This window comes from Procambarus clarkii, chromosome 84 (genome assembly GCF_040958095.1).
Source record: "Procambarus clarkii isolate CNS0578487 chromosome 84, FALCON_Pclarkii_2.0, whole genome shotgun sequence".
NCBI lineage: Eukaryota > Metazoa > Arthropoda > Malacostraca > Decapoda > Cambaridae > Procambarus > Procambarus clarkii.
In genome coordinates this window covers 4,164,318-4,180,704 of record NC_091233.1, presented here as the reverse complement: position 1 = coordinate 4,180,704, position 16,387 = coordinate 4,164,318, and the positions used below count along the sequence as shown (strand labels likewise).

Here is a 16,387-nt window from a genome sequence, read left to right as displayed (position 1 = left end):
CTATGCTCCTGTTACCTAGCAGTAAAATCGGTACCTGGGTGTTAGTCAGCTGTCACGGGCTGCTTCCTGAGGGTGCAGGCCTGGTCGAGGACCGGGCCGCGGGGACACTAAAGCCCCGAAATCATCTCAAGATAACCTCAAGATAACCCTGTCAATTCCCCTGAGAATTTTGTAGTTGGTTTTCATGTCTCCCCTTATTCTTCTGTTTTCCAAGGATGTGAGGTTAATCTTCCTTAGCCTTTCCTCGTAACTCATACCTCTCAGTTCCGGGACCAGTCTGGTGGCATATCTCTGAATCTTCTCTAACTTTGATTTGTGTTTAACTAGGTATGGACTCGAGGCTTGAGCTGCATACTCCAGGATTGGTCTTACATAAGTGGTATACAAGGTCCTGAGCGATTCTTTACACAAGTTTCTAAAGGCAGTTCTCATTTTTCACCAGTCTAGCATATGCCGCTGATGATGTCCTTTTGATGTGGGTCCTCTGGGGACAAGTTCGGTGTGATATCAACCCCTAGATCTTTCTCTCTGTTTGACTCTTGTAGGATATGACCTCCAAATGGTACATTGAATTCAGCCTCCTGTTCCCTTCGCCTAATTTCATTACTTTACACTTTCCTGCGTTGAACTATAGTAGCCATTTTCTAGACCATTCCACCAGTTTATCCAGGTCGTCCTGTAGTCTCTGTCTATCTTCATCTCTCTTGATTCTTCTCATAATTTTTGCATCATCAGCAAACATGGAGAGGAATGAGTCTATACCCGCTGGAAGATCGTTTACATATATTAGAAACAGAATGGGTCCAAGTACAGAGCCCTGTGGGACTCCGCTGGTGACATCTCGCCACTCTGATGCCTGTGTGTGTGTACTCACCTATTTGTGCTTGCGGGGGTTGAGCTTTGGCTCTTTCGTCCCTCCTCTCAACTGTCAATCAACTGGTGTACAGATTCTTGAGCCTACTGGGCTCTGTCATATTTACATTTGAAATTGTGTATGGAGTCAGCCTCCACCACATCATTTCCTAATGCATTCCACCTGTTAACTACTCTGACACTGAAAAAGTTCCTTCTAACATCTCTGTGGCTCATGTGGGTACTCAGTTTCCACCTGTGTCCCCTTGTTCGCGTCCCACCAGTGTTGAATAGTTTATCTTTGTTTACCCGGTCGATTACCCTGAAGATTTTGTAGGTATTGATCATGTCTTCCATTACTCTTCTGTCTTCCACTGTCGTAAGGTGCATTTACCGCAGCCTTCCCTCGTAACTCATGCCTCTTAGTTCTGGGACTAGTCTAGTGGCATACCTTTGAACTTTTTCGAGCTTCGTCTTTTGCTTGACAAGGTACGGGCTCCATGCTGGGGCCGCATACTTCAGGATTGGTCTTACATATGTGGTGTACAAGATTCTGAATGATTCCTTACACAGGTTCCTGAACGCTGTTCTGATGTTAGCCAGCCTCGCATATGCCGCCTACGTTTTTCTTTATGTGGGCTTCAGGAGACAGGTTTGGTGTGATATCAACTCCTAGATCTTTCTCTCTGTCCATTTCATTAAGTACTTCATCTCCTATTCTGTATCCTGTGTCTGGCCTCCTGTTTCCACTGCCTAGTTCATTAATTTGCATTTACTCGGGTTGAACTTCAACAGCCATTTGTTGGACCATTCACACAGTCTGTCTAGGTCATCTTGTAGCCTCCTACTATCATCCTCAGTTTCAATCCTCCTCATAATTTTTGCATCATCAGCAAACATTGAGAGAAACGAGTCTATACCCTCTGAGAGATCATTTACATATATCAGAAACAGTATAGGTCCAATAACTGACCCCTGCGGGACTCCACTTGTAACGTCTCGCCAATGTGAGACCTCACCCCTGACACTGACTCGTCGTCTCCTGTTGCTTAGGTACTCCTTTATCCAATGGAGTACGTTCCTTTTCACTCCAGCCTGCATCTCCAGCTTTTTCACTAGCCTCTTGTGTGGTACTGTATCAAAGGCTTTCTGGCAATTCAAAAATATGCAGTCTGCCCACCTTCTTTTTATTTCCTGGTCATAGAGTTCAAGTAACCCTGAGATTCAGGACCTGCCATCCCTGAACCCATGTTGATGCTGTGTTACAAAGTTCTTTCGCTTCAGTTGTTCCACTAGCTTTCTTTGCACAATCTTCTCTATCAGCGTGCAATGGTATGCAGGTTTGGGACACTGGCCTGTAGTTCAGTGCCCCCTGTCTATCCCATTTCTTGTATATCGGGACTACGTTAGCTGCTTTCTAAATTTCTGGCAGTTCCTCTGTTGCCAGTGATTTGTTATACACTATGGAGAGTGGCAGGCACAGTTCTTCTGCTCCTTCCTTTAGTATCCAAGGGGATATTCCATCTGGGCCTATAGCCTTTGTCACATCCAACTTTAGTAAACACTTCCTTACTTCCCCACTGCTAATCCTGGAATGTTTGTGTGTGTGTGTGACTATGTTTAGGTAAAAATCCTTGATGAATAATGTGAAAATGTTTAACCAAAAAGCAAAACGAATCATGAAATATTTGAATGCTCTGGTGTATTCCAACACATTTTCAAGTTACTTCTTCATACAATAATCTAAACCAAATATGTACTTGAAGAAATTCTTTTAAGTCTCAACACCTCAAACGACTGATCTCTCTCACGTTCTGTAATTTCAGTGTATACAAATGAGAGCAATTCAACAGTGGATATATCAGACTGGTATAATTCAACAGTCTGTTATATGCACAGACTAGTATAAGAGGTGATCTTTAATGCCTATGTTGTGGTTAGGGTGGAAGGTCAGGCGGTTATGTACAATATTCATGGGGCTGTCACCTTGCCCAAGCTACGGTAATGGGGTAAAAGAAATTAAGATACAGTTAAATATTCAGAGAGAAATTAACCTATTCATTAACATATTTATAAAGTGGTTATTTCACACTTGGTTCTGAGAGACAGTTATTTCATTGATCTTACTGAGAAAACTAACGGGAGTACTAACCTAAGCTCCAGTTAATTTTCTCGTTGACAGATGTCACGTCTGTGTGATGTCTCTGTGTAAATTATCTTTCTGTTATCAACTTTGCAATATTTGTGTTGCAACAATAATATATGAGATCCTTAATGTTGCCACACTCGTGAATGTGTTGTCCTCTTATGCTCGTGTAGGTGTCGTCATAACTTGTTCAGCACTTGTTGTTGTTGTTGTTGTTGTTCACAACGTGTGTCGTACTTGTCCTTGTTTTTTAAACTGGTTCTGTACTCGGTGTTTTCAACTCCTTTTCTTTGCACTTTTCGTTGGCTTTACACATTGTTTTGTGTTGGTCGTTGTCTTCACAAAGTGTTATGAACGTGTCGTTGTCTTCACAAAGTGTTGTGAACGTGTCGTTGTCTTCACAAAGTGTTGTGAACGTGTCGTTGTCTTCACAAAGTGTTGTGAACGTGTCGTTGTCTTCACAAAGTGTTGTGAACGTGTCGTTGTCTTCACAAAGTGTTGTGAACGTGTCGTTGTCTTCTCAAAGTGTTGTGTACTTTACAGAACGTGAGAGAGATCAGTCGTTTGAGGTGTTGAGACTTAATAGAATTTCTTCAAGTACATATTTGGTTTAGATTATTGGATGGACAAGTAATTTGAAAATGTGTTGGAATAAGGGATAAGAGCCTCGTTGGACGTAGAATCACTGTTTACCAACGTACCTGTGGACGAGACAATCGGGATGATAGCCGACAGAGTGTATCGTGATCCAGCCTGCACTCCTCTTGACATACCAGAAAACATTCTGAGGAAACTACTTCAAGCTTGTACTAAAGAGGAACCCTTCTTGAGCCCAGATGGGCACATGTATAAGCAAGTAGATGGGGTCGCCATGGGTTCTTCCCTAGGTGTACTGTTTGCAAACTTCTACATGGGTACCATCGAGCAAAAAGTCTTAGTCGAAATGAACTTGAAACCGGCCATATACTGCAGGTATGTTGACGACATTTTTACACAGGTACCTGATGTCAGACATCTGCAGGAGCTGAAGGAGGCATTTGAGCAGAGTTCCGTGCTGCGTTTCACTTACGAGATGGAAAAGGATGGGAAGCTGCCCTTTCTAGATGTAACAGTCATGGAAAAGAGCAGAGGTTTCCACACTGCAGTCTACACTAAGGAAACGAACATAGGAATGTGCCTAAATGCCAACAGCGACTGCCCAGACAGGTACAAGAGGAGTGTTGTTAACGCTTATGTCGACCGTGCTCTCAGCCACAGCTCAGAATGGAAGCAAGTCGACGAACTCTGTAGGGTAAGGCAGGTCCTAGTCAACAACGGCTTCTCCAATGGTTTCGTCGAAGACATCATTAGAAAGAAAGTGAAACGCCATGCAACCTCTGAAGAGACATCTAACACAACACCTATACCCCCTATTAGACTATTTTACAGGAACTTCTTTTCCACAGCTCATAAAACGGAGGAAAGGGTCCTGAAAGATATTGTTAATAGGAACGTTATCCCCACAGACAAAAATCAGAGGATACAACTGACGATTTACTGTAAAACCAGAAAAACGGTCAGCCTACTCATGAGAAACTCTCCAGACACAAAGCAGAACGCTTTAAAAGAGACCAACGTCGTCTATGCCTTCAAATGCCCTCTTGGGGACTGTAAGCTCCAAAAAAAACAGTATATAGGCAAGACAACAACATCTCTTTCTAGGCGTTTAACGATGCATAAGCAACAGGGCTCCATTAAGGAACATATAATCTCTTCCCACAACCAAACCATCGCCAGAGAAATCCTAGTAAACAACACAGAAATCATTGATAGATACAGCGATAGCAGGCGGCTTGACGTCTGCGAGGCTCTACACATCAACAAGTCAACACCAGCAATCAACAGCCAATTAATGCACAACTATATTCTACCCACCTCAAGACTCCGCTCCAATATAGAAGCATCAAGAAATATGGACCAATAGGCTTTCTACAAATCACTTCCATTCAATACCCATTGTTTCGTGTTCTGTCTTGTGTTTAGGAATTTAATACCCTATTAAAACCACCTCACCCCATCCACCTCACTCAAATGTAGATATAAACAAATCGAAGATGTGTAAGTTCTATTCAGTTGTGTATGTGTAAGCTAAAGTCTTTGAAAATGTAATAAGTTTTACGAAACGCGCTCAAGTGTCGCGTCAGACTAGAAATAAAAAATGAATTTTGGAGAATTGATTTTTGAATTACCATCAACAGTGAAAAGAAACGTACGAAAGATCGAGAAAATTCGTGTTAGAATTATTAATCTTACTTTTTCGGTCATATTTAATAATATATATATATATATATATATATATATATATATATATATATATATATATATATATATATATATATATATATATATATATATGTCGTACCTAGTAGCCGGAATGCACTTTTTGGACTACTATGCAAGGCCCAATTTGCCTAATAAGCCAAGTTTTCCTTAATTAATATATTTCCTCAATTTTTTTTGTTATGAAATGATAAAGCTACCCATTTCATTATGTATGAGGTAAATTTTTTTTTATTGGAGTTAAAATTAACGTAGATATATGACCGAACCTAACCAACCCTACCTAACCTAACCTAACCTATCTTTATAGGTTAGGTTAGGTTAGGTAGCCGAAAAAGTTAGGTTAGGTTAGGTTAGGTAGTCGGAAAACAATTAATTCATGAAAACTTGGCTTATTAGGCAATTCGGGCCTTGCATAGTAGGTCGAGAAGTGAGTTCTGGCTACTAGGTACGACATATATATATATATATATATATATATATATATATATATATATATATATATATATATATATATATATATATATATATATATATATATATATATATATTTTTTTTTTTTTTTTTAATATAGAAGGGAGTACCACCTCTAGCTGGAAGAAGGGGGACCCATAAGCTCGGAGGAAACCACGCATAACGCATTAGAGGGAATGTTTAGATCCCCTCCTATACAGTTTCTGTGTGCTTTTCTCCTACCACCCCCTTCCTTTTTTATTTTTTGTGCTTTATTATGCATTTGATGGTTACAAGATATACATGGGTTGATACAAAAATAATAATGCAAAAAGGTGCTTAAAGGTTATGGATCTCTTGAAAAACACAACAATGGGAAACATTGATGAATGTCACAGACGGGTTCGATCATTGTTGCAAGTCAAACACTTCTTCGAATTCCTCTGAAGTTGGACTAGTGCCCAAGACGCAACAGGTATTTCCCCTCTGAATCGCAACACTGAGGCGCTGGAACAAGAAACTTTTTGCTCTCTGGTCTTTTGTAGCACTGATCAATTTGTCCCCCAATTCCTTCAGGAACTTCAATGCACATTTTCCCCATGAACAGAGGGTCTCCGAGCCGATCGGAACAAAGCTGTAGCAGTGTGCTAGACCTCTGTATTTAATAATTTTCTGCGATTCCCTGAAAGAAGCAGCACCACCGCTTTCACGTGTGCTGTAGTGGAGGTAGGTACTGGCCAGTGTGGCAGCGCACGTGTAGTCCCATACCACTTGCTTACCATCCTTCCAAGGTAGCAAGGTGACCCCATCAGGGCGCTTCTGAGGGTCGTTAGGTCTGGATAAGTGTGGTTCTCTTTGTGCCGGGCAGCGGGCTGTGGCGAGGCTCCTCTTGATGATGTCGTTGACTTCTTCATGTCTTGCGATTTTACCCTGTGATTTACGACATACCAGACCATGACGACCATATTGGTCTGCCATCGCAGTTCCGCAGATGCACCTATGTTCGGTGAGGATCGGGGCGGCAAGGCGAAGGGCAACTCCAATGCGGAGAGCGTCATGACTGAGGCGAGTTCCCAGGGCTGCATTGGGCACAGCAAATAAAAAATCTCCGGCGTGGGGTGCTGTTACCGCTAGGAGGCGGGCTTTGTTTTCAGCATCAGCGTTGTCAATCATTGCTGTGACAGTCTTTTCCATTATGGGGCTATCCCAGTGGGCCTGCTTGTGGTCTTTTGGGACTTGTGGTCGGGGTTGAGGGTGTGCAATGGTGTCCCATATATATATATATATATATATATATATATATATATATATATATATATATATATATATATATATATATATATATATATATATATATATGTCGTACCTAGTAGCCAGAACGCACTTCTCAACCTACTATGCAGGGCCCGATTTGCCTAATAAGCCAAGTTTTCCTGAATTAATATATTTTCTCGAATTTTTTTCTTATGAAATGATAAAGCACCCATTTCATTATGTATAAAGTCAATTTCTTTTTATTGGAGTTATAATTAACGTAGATATATGACCGAACCTAACCAACCTTACCTAACCTAACCTAACCTATCTTTATAGGTTAGGTTAGGTTAGGTAGCTGAAAAAGTTTGGTCAGGGCAGGTTAGGTAGGTTAGGTAGTCGAAAAACAATTATTTCATGAAAACTTGGCTTATTAGGCAAATCGGGCCTTGCATAGTAGGCTGAGAAGTGCGTTCTGGCTACTAGGTACGACATATATATATATATATATATATATATATATATATATATATATATATATATATATGTCGTACCTAGTAGCCAGAACTCACTTTTTGGCCTACTATGCAAGGCCCGATTTGCCTAATAAGCCAAGTTTTCATGAATTAATATATTTTTTCTATTTTTTTTCTTATGAAATGGTAAAGCTACCCATTTCATTATGTATGAGGTCAATTTTTTTTTATTGGGGTTAAAATTAACGTAGATATATGACCGAACCTAACCAACCCTACCTAACCTAACCTAACCTATCTTTATTGGTTAGGTTTGGTTAGGTAGCCCAAAAAGGTAGGTTAGGTTAGGTTAGGTAGTCGAAAAACAATTAATTCATGAAAACTTGGCTTATTAGGCAAATCGGGCCTTGCATAATAGGCTGAGAAGTGCGTTCTGGCTACTAGGTACGACATATATAAATATATATATATATATGTCGTACCTAGTAGCCAGAACTCACTTTTTGGCCTACTATGCAAGGCCCGATTTGCCTAATAAGCCAAGTTTTCATGAATTAATTGTTTTTCGACTACCTAACCTACCTAACCTAACCTAACCTAACTTTTTCGGCTACCTAACCAAACCTAACCTATAAAGATAGGTTAGGTTAGGTTAGGTAGGGTTGGTTAGGTTCGGTCATATATCTACGTTAATTTTAACTCCAAAAAAAAAAAATTGACCTCATACATAATGAAATGGGTAGCTTTATCATTTCATAAGAAAAAAATTAGAAAAAATATATTAATTCAGGAAAACTTGGCTTATTAGGCAAATCGGGCCTTGCATAGTGGGCCAAAAAGTGAGTTCTGGCTACTAGGTACGACATATATATATATATATATATATATATATATATATATATATATATATATGTCGTACCTAGTAGCCAGAACGCACTTCTCAGCCTACTATGCAAGGCCCGATTTGCCTAATAAGCCAAGTTTTCCTGAATTAGTATATTTTCTCTAATTTTTTTCATACGAAATGATAAAGCTACCCATTTCATCATGTATGAGGTCAATTTTTTTTTATTTTAGTTAAAATTAACGTAGATATATGACCGAACCTAACCAACCCTACCTAACCTAACCTAACCTATCTTTATAGGTTAGGTTAGGTTAGGTACCCGAAAATGTTAGGTTAGGTTAGGTTAGGTAGGTTAGGTAGTCGAAAAACAATTAATTCATAAAAACTTGGCTTATTAGGCAAATCGGACCTTGCATAGTAGGCTGAGAAGTGCGTTCTGGCTACTAGGTACGACATATATATATATATATATATATATATATATATATATATATATATATATATATATATATATGTCGTACCTAGTAGCCAGAACTCACTTTTCAGCCTACAATGCAAGGCCCGATTTGCCTAATATGCCAAGTTTTCCTGAATTAATATATTTTCTCTAATTTTTTTCTTATGAAATGATAAAGCAACCCATTTCATTATGTAAGAGGTCAATTTTTTTTTATTGAAGTTAAAATTAACGTAGATATATCACTGAACCTAACCAACCCTACCTAACCTAACCTAATCTATCTTTATAGGTTAGGTTAGGTTAGGTAGCCGAAAAAGTTAGGTTAGGTTAGGTTAGGTAGGTTAGGTAGTCGAAAAGCAATTAATTCATGAAAACTTGGCTTATTAGGCAAATCGGGCCTTGCATAGTAGGCTCAGAAGTGAGTTCTGGCTACTAGGTACGACATATATATATATATATATATATATATATATATATATATATATATATATATATATATATATATATATATATATATATATATATATATATGTCGTACCTAGTAGCCAGAACTCACTTCTCAGCCTACTATGCAAGGCTCGATTTGCCTAATAAGCCAAGTTTTCATCAATTAATATAATTTCTGTATTTTTTTCTTATGAAATGATAAAGCTACCCTTTTCAATATGTATGAAGTCAATTTTTTTTATTGGAGTTAAAATTAACGTAGATATATGACCGAACCTAACCAACCCTACCTAACCTATCCTAACCTATCTTAATAGGTTAGGTTAGGTTAGGTGGCCGAAAAAGTTAGGTTAGGTTAGGTTAGGTAGGTTAGGTAGTCGAAAAACAATTAATTCATGAAAACTTGGCTTATTAGGCAAATCGAGCCATGCATAGTAGGCTGAGAAGTGCATTCTGGCTACTAGGTACGACATATATATACATACATATATATATATATATATATATATATATATATATATATATATATATATATATATATATATATATATATATATATGTCGTACCTAGTAGCCAGAACTCACTTCTCAGCCTACTATTCAAGGCCCGATTTGCCTAATAAGCCAAGTTTTCCTGAATTAATATATTTACTATAATTTTTTTCTTATGAAATGATAAAGCAACCCTTTTCTCTATGTATGAGGTCAAATTTTTTTTATTGGAGTTAAAATTAAAGTAGATATATGACCGAACCTAACCAACCCTACCTAACCTAACCTAACCTATATTTATAGGTAAGGTTAGGTTAGGTAGCCAAAAAAAGCTAGGTTAGGTTAGGTTAGGTAGGTTAGGTAGACGAAAAAACATTAATTCATGAAAACTTGGCTTATTAGGCAAATCGGGCCTTGAATAGTAGGCTGAGAAGTGCGTTCTGGCTATTAGGTACGACATATATATATATATATATATATATATATATATATATATATATATATATATATATATATATATGTATGTATATATATGTCGTACCTAGTAGCCAGAATGCACTTCTCAGCCTACTATGCATGGCTCGATTTGCCTAATAAGCCAAGTTTTCATGAATTAATTGTTTTTCGACTACCTAACCTACCTAACCTAACCTAACCTAACTTTTTCTACTATCTAACCTAACCTAACCTATAAAGATAGGTTATGTTAGGTTAGGTAGGGTTGGTTAGGTTGGGTCATATATCTACTTAATTTTAACTCCAATAAAAAAAAAAATTGACCTCATACATAATGAAATGGATACCTTTATCATTTCATAAGAAAAAAATTAGAGAAAATATATTAATTCAGGAAAACTTGGCTTATTAGGCAAATCGGGCCTTGCATAGTAGGCTGAAAAGTGCGTTCTGGCTACTAGGTACGACATATATATATATATATATATGTATATATATATATATATATATATATATATATATATATATATATATATATATATATATATATATATATATATATATATATATATATATAACTGAAAACTCACACCCCAGAAGTGACTCGAACCCATACTCCCAGGAGCCACGCAACTGGTATGTACAAGACGCCTTAATCCACTTGACCATCACGACCGGACAAAATGAGGTGATAGCCGAGGCTATTTAAACCACCCCACCGCCGGCACTCGGATAGTAATCTTGGGCATAGCATTTTACCAAATCACCTCATTCTTTGGGGCACACGTGAGGAACACAAATGCGAACAAGCCTGAATGGTCCCCAGGACAATATGCAACTGAAAACTCACACCCCAGAAGTGACTCGAACCCATACTCCCAGGAGCCACGCAACTGGTATGTACAAGACGCCTTAATCCACTTGACCATCACGACCGGACAAAATGAGGTGATAGCCGAATGAGGTGATGAGGTGAGTTTTCAGTTGCATATTGTTGTGCACAACTATATTCTACCCACCTCAAGACTCCGCTCCAATATAGAAGCATCAAGAAATATGGACCAATAGGCTTTCTACAAACACTTCTATTCAATACCCATTGTTTCTGTTCTGTCTTGTGTTGATACTTTTAATACCCTATTAATATCCCCTAGTGTTCTGTCTTGTGTTAATGCCACATCACCCTTCCCACCTCACTCAAATGTAATGCCACATCACCCTTCCCACCTCACTCAAATGTAGATATAAAATCAGGGAAACGCAAGTTCTAATCAGTTGTGTATTTGTGAAGTCTTTGAAAATGTAATAAGTTTTACGAAACGCGCCCGTGTCGCGTCAGACTAGAAATAAAAATGAATTTTGGAGAAGTGATTTTTGATTTACCTCCAACAGTGAAGCGTAATGTACGAAAGATTGAGAAAATTCGTGTTAGAATTATTAATCTTACTTTTTCGGTCATATTTAATAATATATGTCTACAGGAAAGACTGCTACCAAAATATACTAATATATAAATATATATATATATATATATATATATATATATATATATATATATATATATATTAGTATATTTTGGTAGCAGTCTTTCCTGTAGACATATTTTATTAAATATGACCGAAAAAGTAAGATTAATAATTCTAACACGAATTTTCTCAATCTTTCGTACATTATGCTTCACTGTTGGAGGTAAATCAAAAATCACTTCTCCAAAATTCATTTTTATTTCTAGTCTGACGCGACACGGGCGCGTTTCGTAAAACTTATTACATTTTCAAAGACTTCACAAATACACAACTGATTAGAACTTGCATTTCCCTGATTTTATATCTACATTTGAGTGAGGTGGGAAGGGTGATGTGGCATTACATTTGAGTGAGGTGGGAAGGATGATGTGGCATTAGAGGATATTAATAGGGTATTAAAAGTATCAACACAAGACAGAACACGAAACAATGGATATTGAATAGAAGTGTTTGTAGAAAGCCTATTGGTCCATATTTCTTGATGCTTCTATATTGGAGCGGAGTCTTGAGGTGGGTAGAATATAGTTGTGCAATAATTGGCTGTTGATTGCTGGTGTTGACTTCTTGATGTGTAGTGCCTCGCAAACGTCAAGCCGCCTGCTATCGCTGTATCTATCGATGATTTCTGTGTTGTTTACTAGGATTTCTCTGGCGATGGTTTGGTTATGGGAAGAGATTATATGTTCCTTAATGGAGCCCTGTTGTTTATGCATCGTTAAACGCCTAGAAAGAGATGTTGTTGTCTTGCCTATATACTGGGTTTTTTGGAGCTTACAGTCCCCAAGTGGGCATTTGAAGGCATAGACGACGTTAGTCTCTTTTAAAGCGTTCTGTTTCGTGTCTGGAGAGTTTCTCATGAGTAGGCTGGCCGTTTTTCTGGTTTTATAGTAAATCGTCAGTTGTATCCTCTGATTTTTGTCTGTAGGGATAACGTTTCTATTAACAATATCTTTCAGGACCCTCTCCTCTGTTTTATGAGCTGTGGAAAAGAAGTTCCTGTAAAATAGTCTAATAGGGGGTATAGGTGTTGTGTTAGTTGTCTCTTCGGAGGTTGCATGGCTTTTCACTTTCCTTCTTATGATGTCTTCGATGAAACCATTGGAGAAGCCGTTATTGACTAGAACCTGCCTTACCCTACAGAGTTCTTCGTCGACTTGCTTCCATTCTGAGCTGTGGCTGAGAGCACGGTCGACGTATGCGTTAACAACACTCCTCTTGTACCTGTCAGGGCAGTCGCTGTTGGCATTTAGGCACATTCCTATGTTTGTTTCCTTTGTGTAGACTGCAGTGTGGAAACCTCCGCCCTTTTCCATGACTGTTACATCTAGAAAAGGCAGCTTCCCATCCTTTTCCGTCTCGTAAGTGAAACGCAGCACGGAACTCTGCTCAAATGCCTCCTTCAGCTCCTGCAGATGTCTGACATCAGGTACCTGTGTAAAAATGTCGTCAACATACCTGCAGTATATGGCCGGTTTCAAGTTCATGTCGACTAAGACTTTTTGCTCGATGGTACCCATGTAGAAGTTTGCAAACAGGACACCTAGGGGAGAACCCATAGCGACCCCATCTACTTGCTTATACATATGCCCATCCGGGCTCAAGAAGGGTGCCTCTTTAGTACAAGCTTGGAGTAGTTTCCTCAGAATACTTTCTGGCATGTCAAGAGGAGTACAGGCTGGATCACGATACACTCTGTCGGCTATCATTCCGATTGTCTCGTCCACAGGTACGTTGGTAAACAGCGATTCTACGTCCAACGAGGCTCTTATCCCTGTGGCCCGTGCGCCCCGCAGTAAGTCCACAAATTCCTTTGGAGACTTCAGGCTGAAGGCGCAAGGAACATAAGGAGTCAGCAGGCCGTTGAGTCGCTTTGCCAATCTGTACGTGGGTGTGGGTATCTGGCTAATGATTGGCCGAAGTGGGTTTCCAGGCTTGTGCGTCTTGACATTTCCATACGCATATCCAGGTTTATATTCCCCAATGATCTTTGGCAGGTGGAGTCCGGATTTCTTGGCGTTCACAGTTTCGATCAGTTTGTTGACCTTTGCTTTTAATTCGGCTGTAGTGTCCTTCGTTACCCTTTGGAACTTAGTTTGGTCAGAGAGTATGATGTTCATTTTCGCCAGATATTCGTCTTTTTTAAGAATGACATATATTGGCGACTTGTCACCTCTCCTGACAACTATCTCCTTGTTCTCACTAAGGCTTTTAGCTGCCGCTCTAAGCTCGGGGGACAGTATGGTGCTTCTGTAGTTGCCTCGATTCTTTCCTCCTTCTGCAATAAGTTCTGCTTGTAAGGTATCTTTGGTAGTGACCTTCTTTTGTGTCTCGAGGTCGAATATGTCGTCCAACAGAATTTCCAACTCCACTTTCCGGGCCATTTCACTCGGTCTGGACATAACATGACAGTTTATGCCCAGATTTAGGAGAGTGACTTGGTCCTCAGTGAGGTTAATTCCTGCAAGGTTCAGGAAGCCATCTCTTGGTCGTGGAATTGCCATAGGTCCTCCATATAATGTTGTTATATGGAGGACCTATGGCAATTCCACGACCAAGAGATGGCTTCCTGAACCTTGCAGGAATTAACCTCACTGAGGACCAAGTCACTCTCCTAAATCTGGGCATAAACTGTCATGTTATGTCCAGACCGAGTGAAATGGCCCGGAAAGTGGAGTTGGAAATTCTGTTGGACGACATATTCGACCTCGAGACACAAAAGAAGGTCACTACCAAAGATACCTTACAAGCAGAACTTATTGCAGAAGGAGGAAAGAATCGAGGCAACTACAGAAGCACCATACTGTCCCCCGAGCTTAGAGCGGCAGCTAAAAGCCTTCGTGAGAACAAGGAGATAGTTGTCAGGAGAGGTGACAAGTCGCCAATATATGTCATTCTTAAAAAAGACGAATATCTGGCGAAAATGAACATCATACTCTCTGACCAAACTAAGTTCCAAAGGGTAACGAAGGACACTACAGCCGAATTAAAAGCAAAGGTCAACAAACTGATCGAAACTGTGAACGCCAAGAAATCCGGACTCCACCTGCCAAAGATCATTGGGGAATATAAACCTGGATATGCGTATGGAAATGTCAAGACGCACAAGCCTGGAAACCCACTTCGACCAATCATTAGCCAGATACCCACACCCACGTACAGATTGGCAAAGCGACTCAACGGCCTGCTGACTCCTTATGTTCCTTGCGCCTTCAGCCTGAAGTCTCCAAAGGAATTTGTGGACTTACTGCGGGGCGCACGGGCCACAGGGATAAGAGCCTCGTTGGACGTAGAATCGCTGTTTACCAACGTACCTGTGGACGAGACAATCGGAATGATAGCCGACAGAGTGTATCGTGATCCAGCCTGTACTCCTCTTGACATGCCAGAAAGTATTCTGAGGAAACTACTCCAAGCTTGTACTAAAGAGGCACCCTTCTTGAGCCCGGATGGGCATATGTATAAGCAAGTAGATGGGGTCGCTATGGGTTCTCCCCTAGGTGTCCTGTTTGCAAACTTCTACATGGGTACCATCGAGCAAAAAGTCTTAGTCGACATGAACTTGAAACCGGCCATATACTGCAGGTATGTTGACGACATTTTTACACAGGTACCTGATGTCAGACATCTGCAGGAGCTGAAGGAGGCATTTGAGCAGAGTTCCGTGCTGCGTTTCACTTACGAGACGGAAAAGGATGGGAAGCTGCCTTTTCTAGATGTAACAGTCATGGAAAAGGGCGGAGGTTTCCACACTGCAGTCTACACAAAGGAAACAAACATAGGAATGTGCCTAAATGCCAACAGCGACTGCCCTGACAGGTACAAGAGGAGTGTTGTTAACGCATACGTCGACCGTGCTCTCAGCCACAGCTCAGAATGGAAGCAAGTCGACGAAGAACTCTGTAGGGTAAGGCAGGTTCTAGTCAATAACGGCTTCTCCAATGGTTTCATCGAAGACATCATAAGAAGGAAAGTGAAAAGCCATGCAACCTCCGAAGAGACAACTAACACAACACCTATACCCCCTATTAGACTATTTTACAGGAACTTCTTTTCCACAGCTCATAAAACAGAGGAGAGGGTCCTGAAAGATATTGTTAATAGAAACGTTATCCCTACAGACAAAAATCAGAGGATACAACTGACGATTTACTATAAAACCAGAAAAACGGCCAGCCTACTCATGAGAAACTCTCCAGACACGAAACAGAACGCTTTAAAAGAGACTAACGTCGTCTATGCCTTCAAATGCCCACTTGGGGACTGTAAGCTCCAAAAAACCCAGTATATAGGCAAGACAACAACATCTCTTTCTAGGCGTTTAACGATGCATAAACAACAGGGCTCCATTAAGGAACATATAATCTCTTCCCATAACCAAACCATCGCCAGAGAAATCCTAGTAAACAACACAGAAATCATCGATAGATACAGCGATAGCAGGCGGCTTGACGTTTGCGAGGCACTACACATCAAGAAGTCAACACCAGCAATCAACAGCCAATTATTGCACAACTATATTCTACCCACCTCAAGACTCCGCTCCAATATAGAAGCATCAAGAAATATGGACCAATAGGCTTTCTACAAACACTTCTATTCAATATCCATTGTTTCGTGTTCTGTCTTGTGTTGATACTTTTAATACCCTATTAATATCCTC

At 39.8% G+C, this 16,387-nt stretch overlaps 1 protein-coding gene across 1 annotated transcript in view; it reads left to right on the top strand.

The window, feature by feature from the left end:
* Positions 1–16,387, top strand: part of LOC123774836 (uncharacterized) — a 598,107-nt gene that overhangs the window by 500,235 nt on the left and 81,485 nt on the right. Inside the window, exon 14 of the mRNA XM_069316494.1 lies at positions 3,345–3,544. Within this exon, the coding sequence (XP_069172595.1) occupies positions 3,345–3,544 (200 nt within the window). The remainder of the gene's footprint in view (positions 1–3,344; positions 3,545–16,387) is intronic.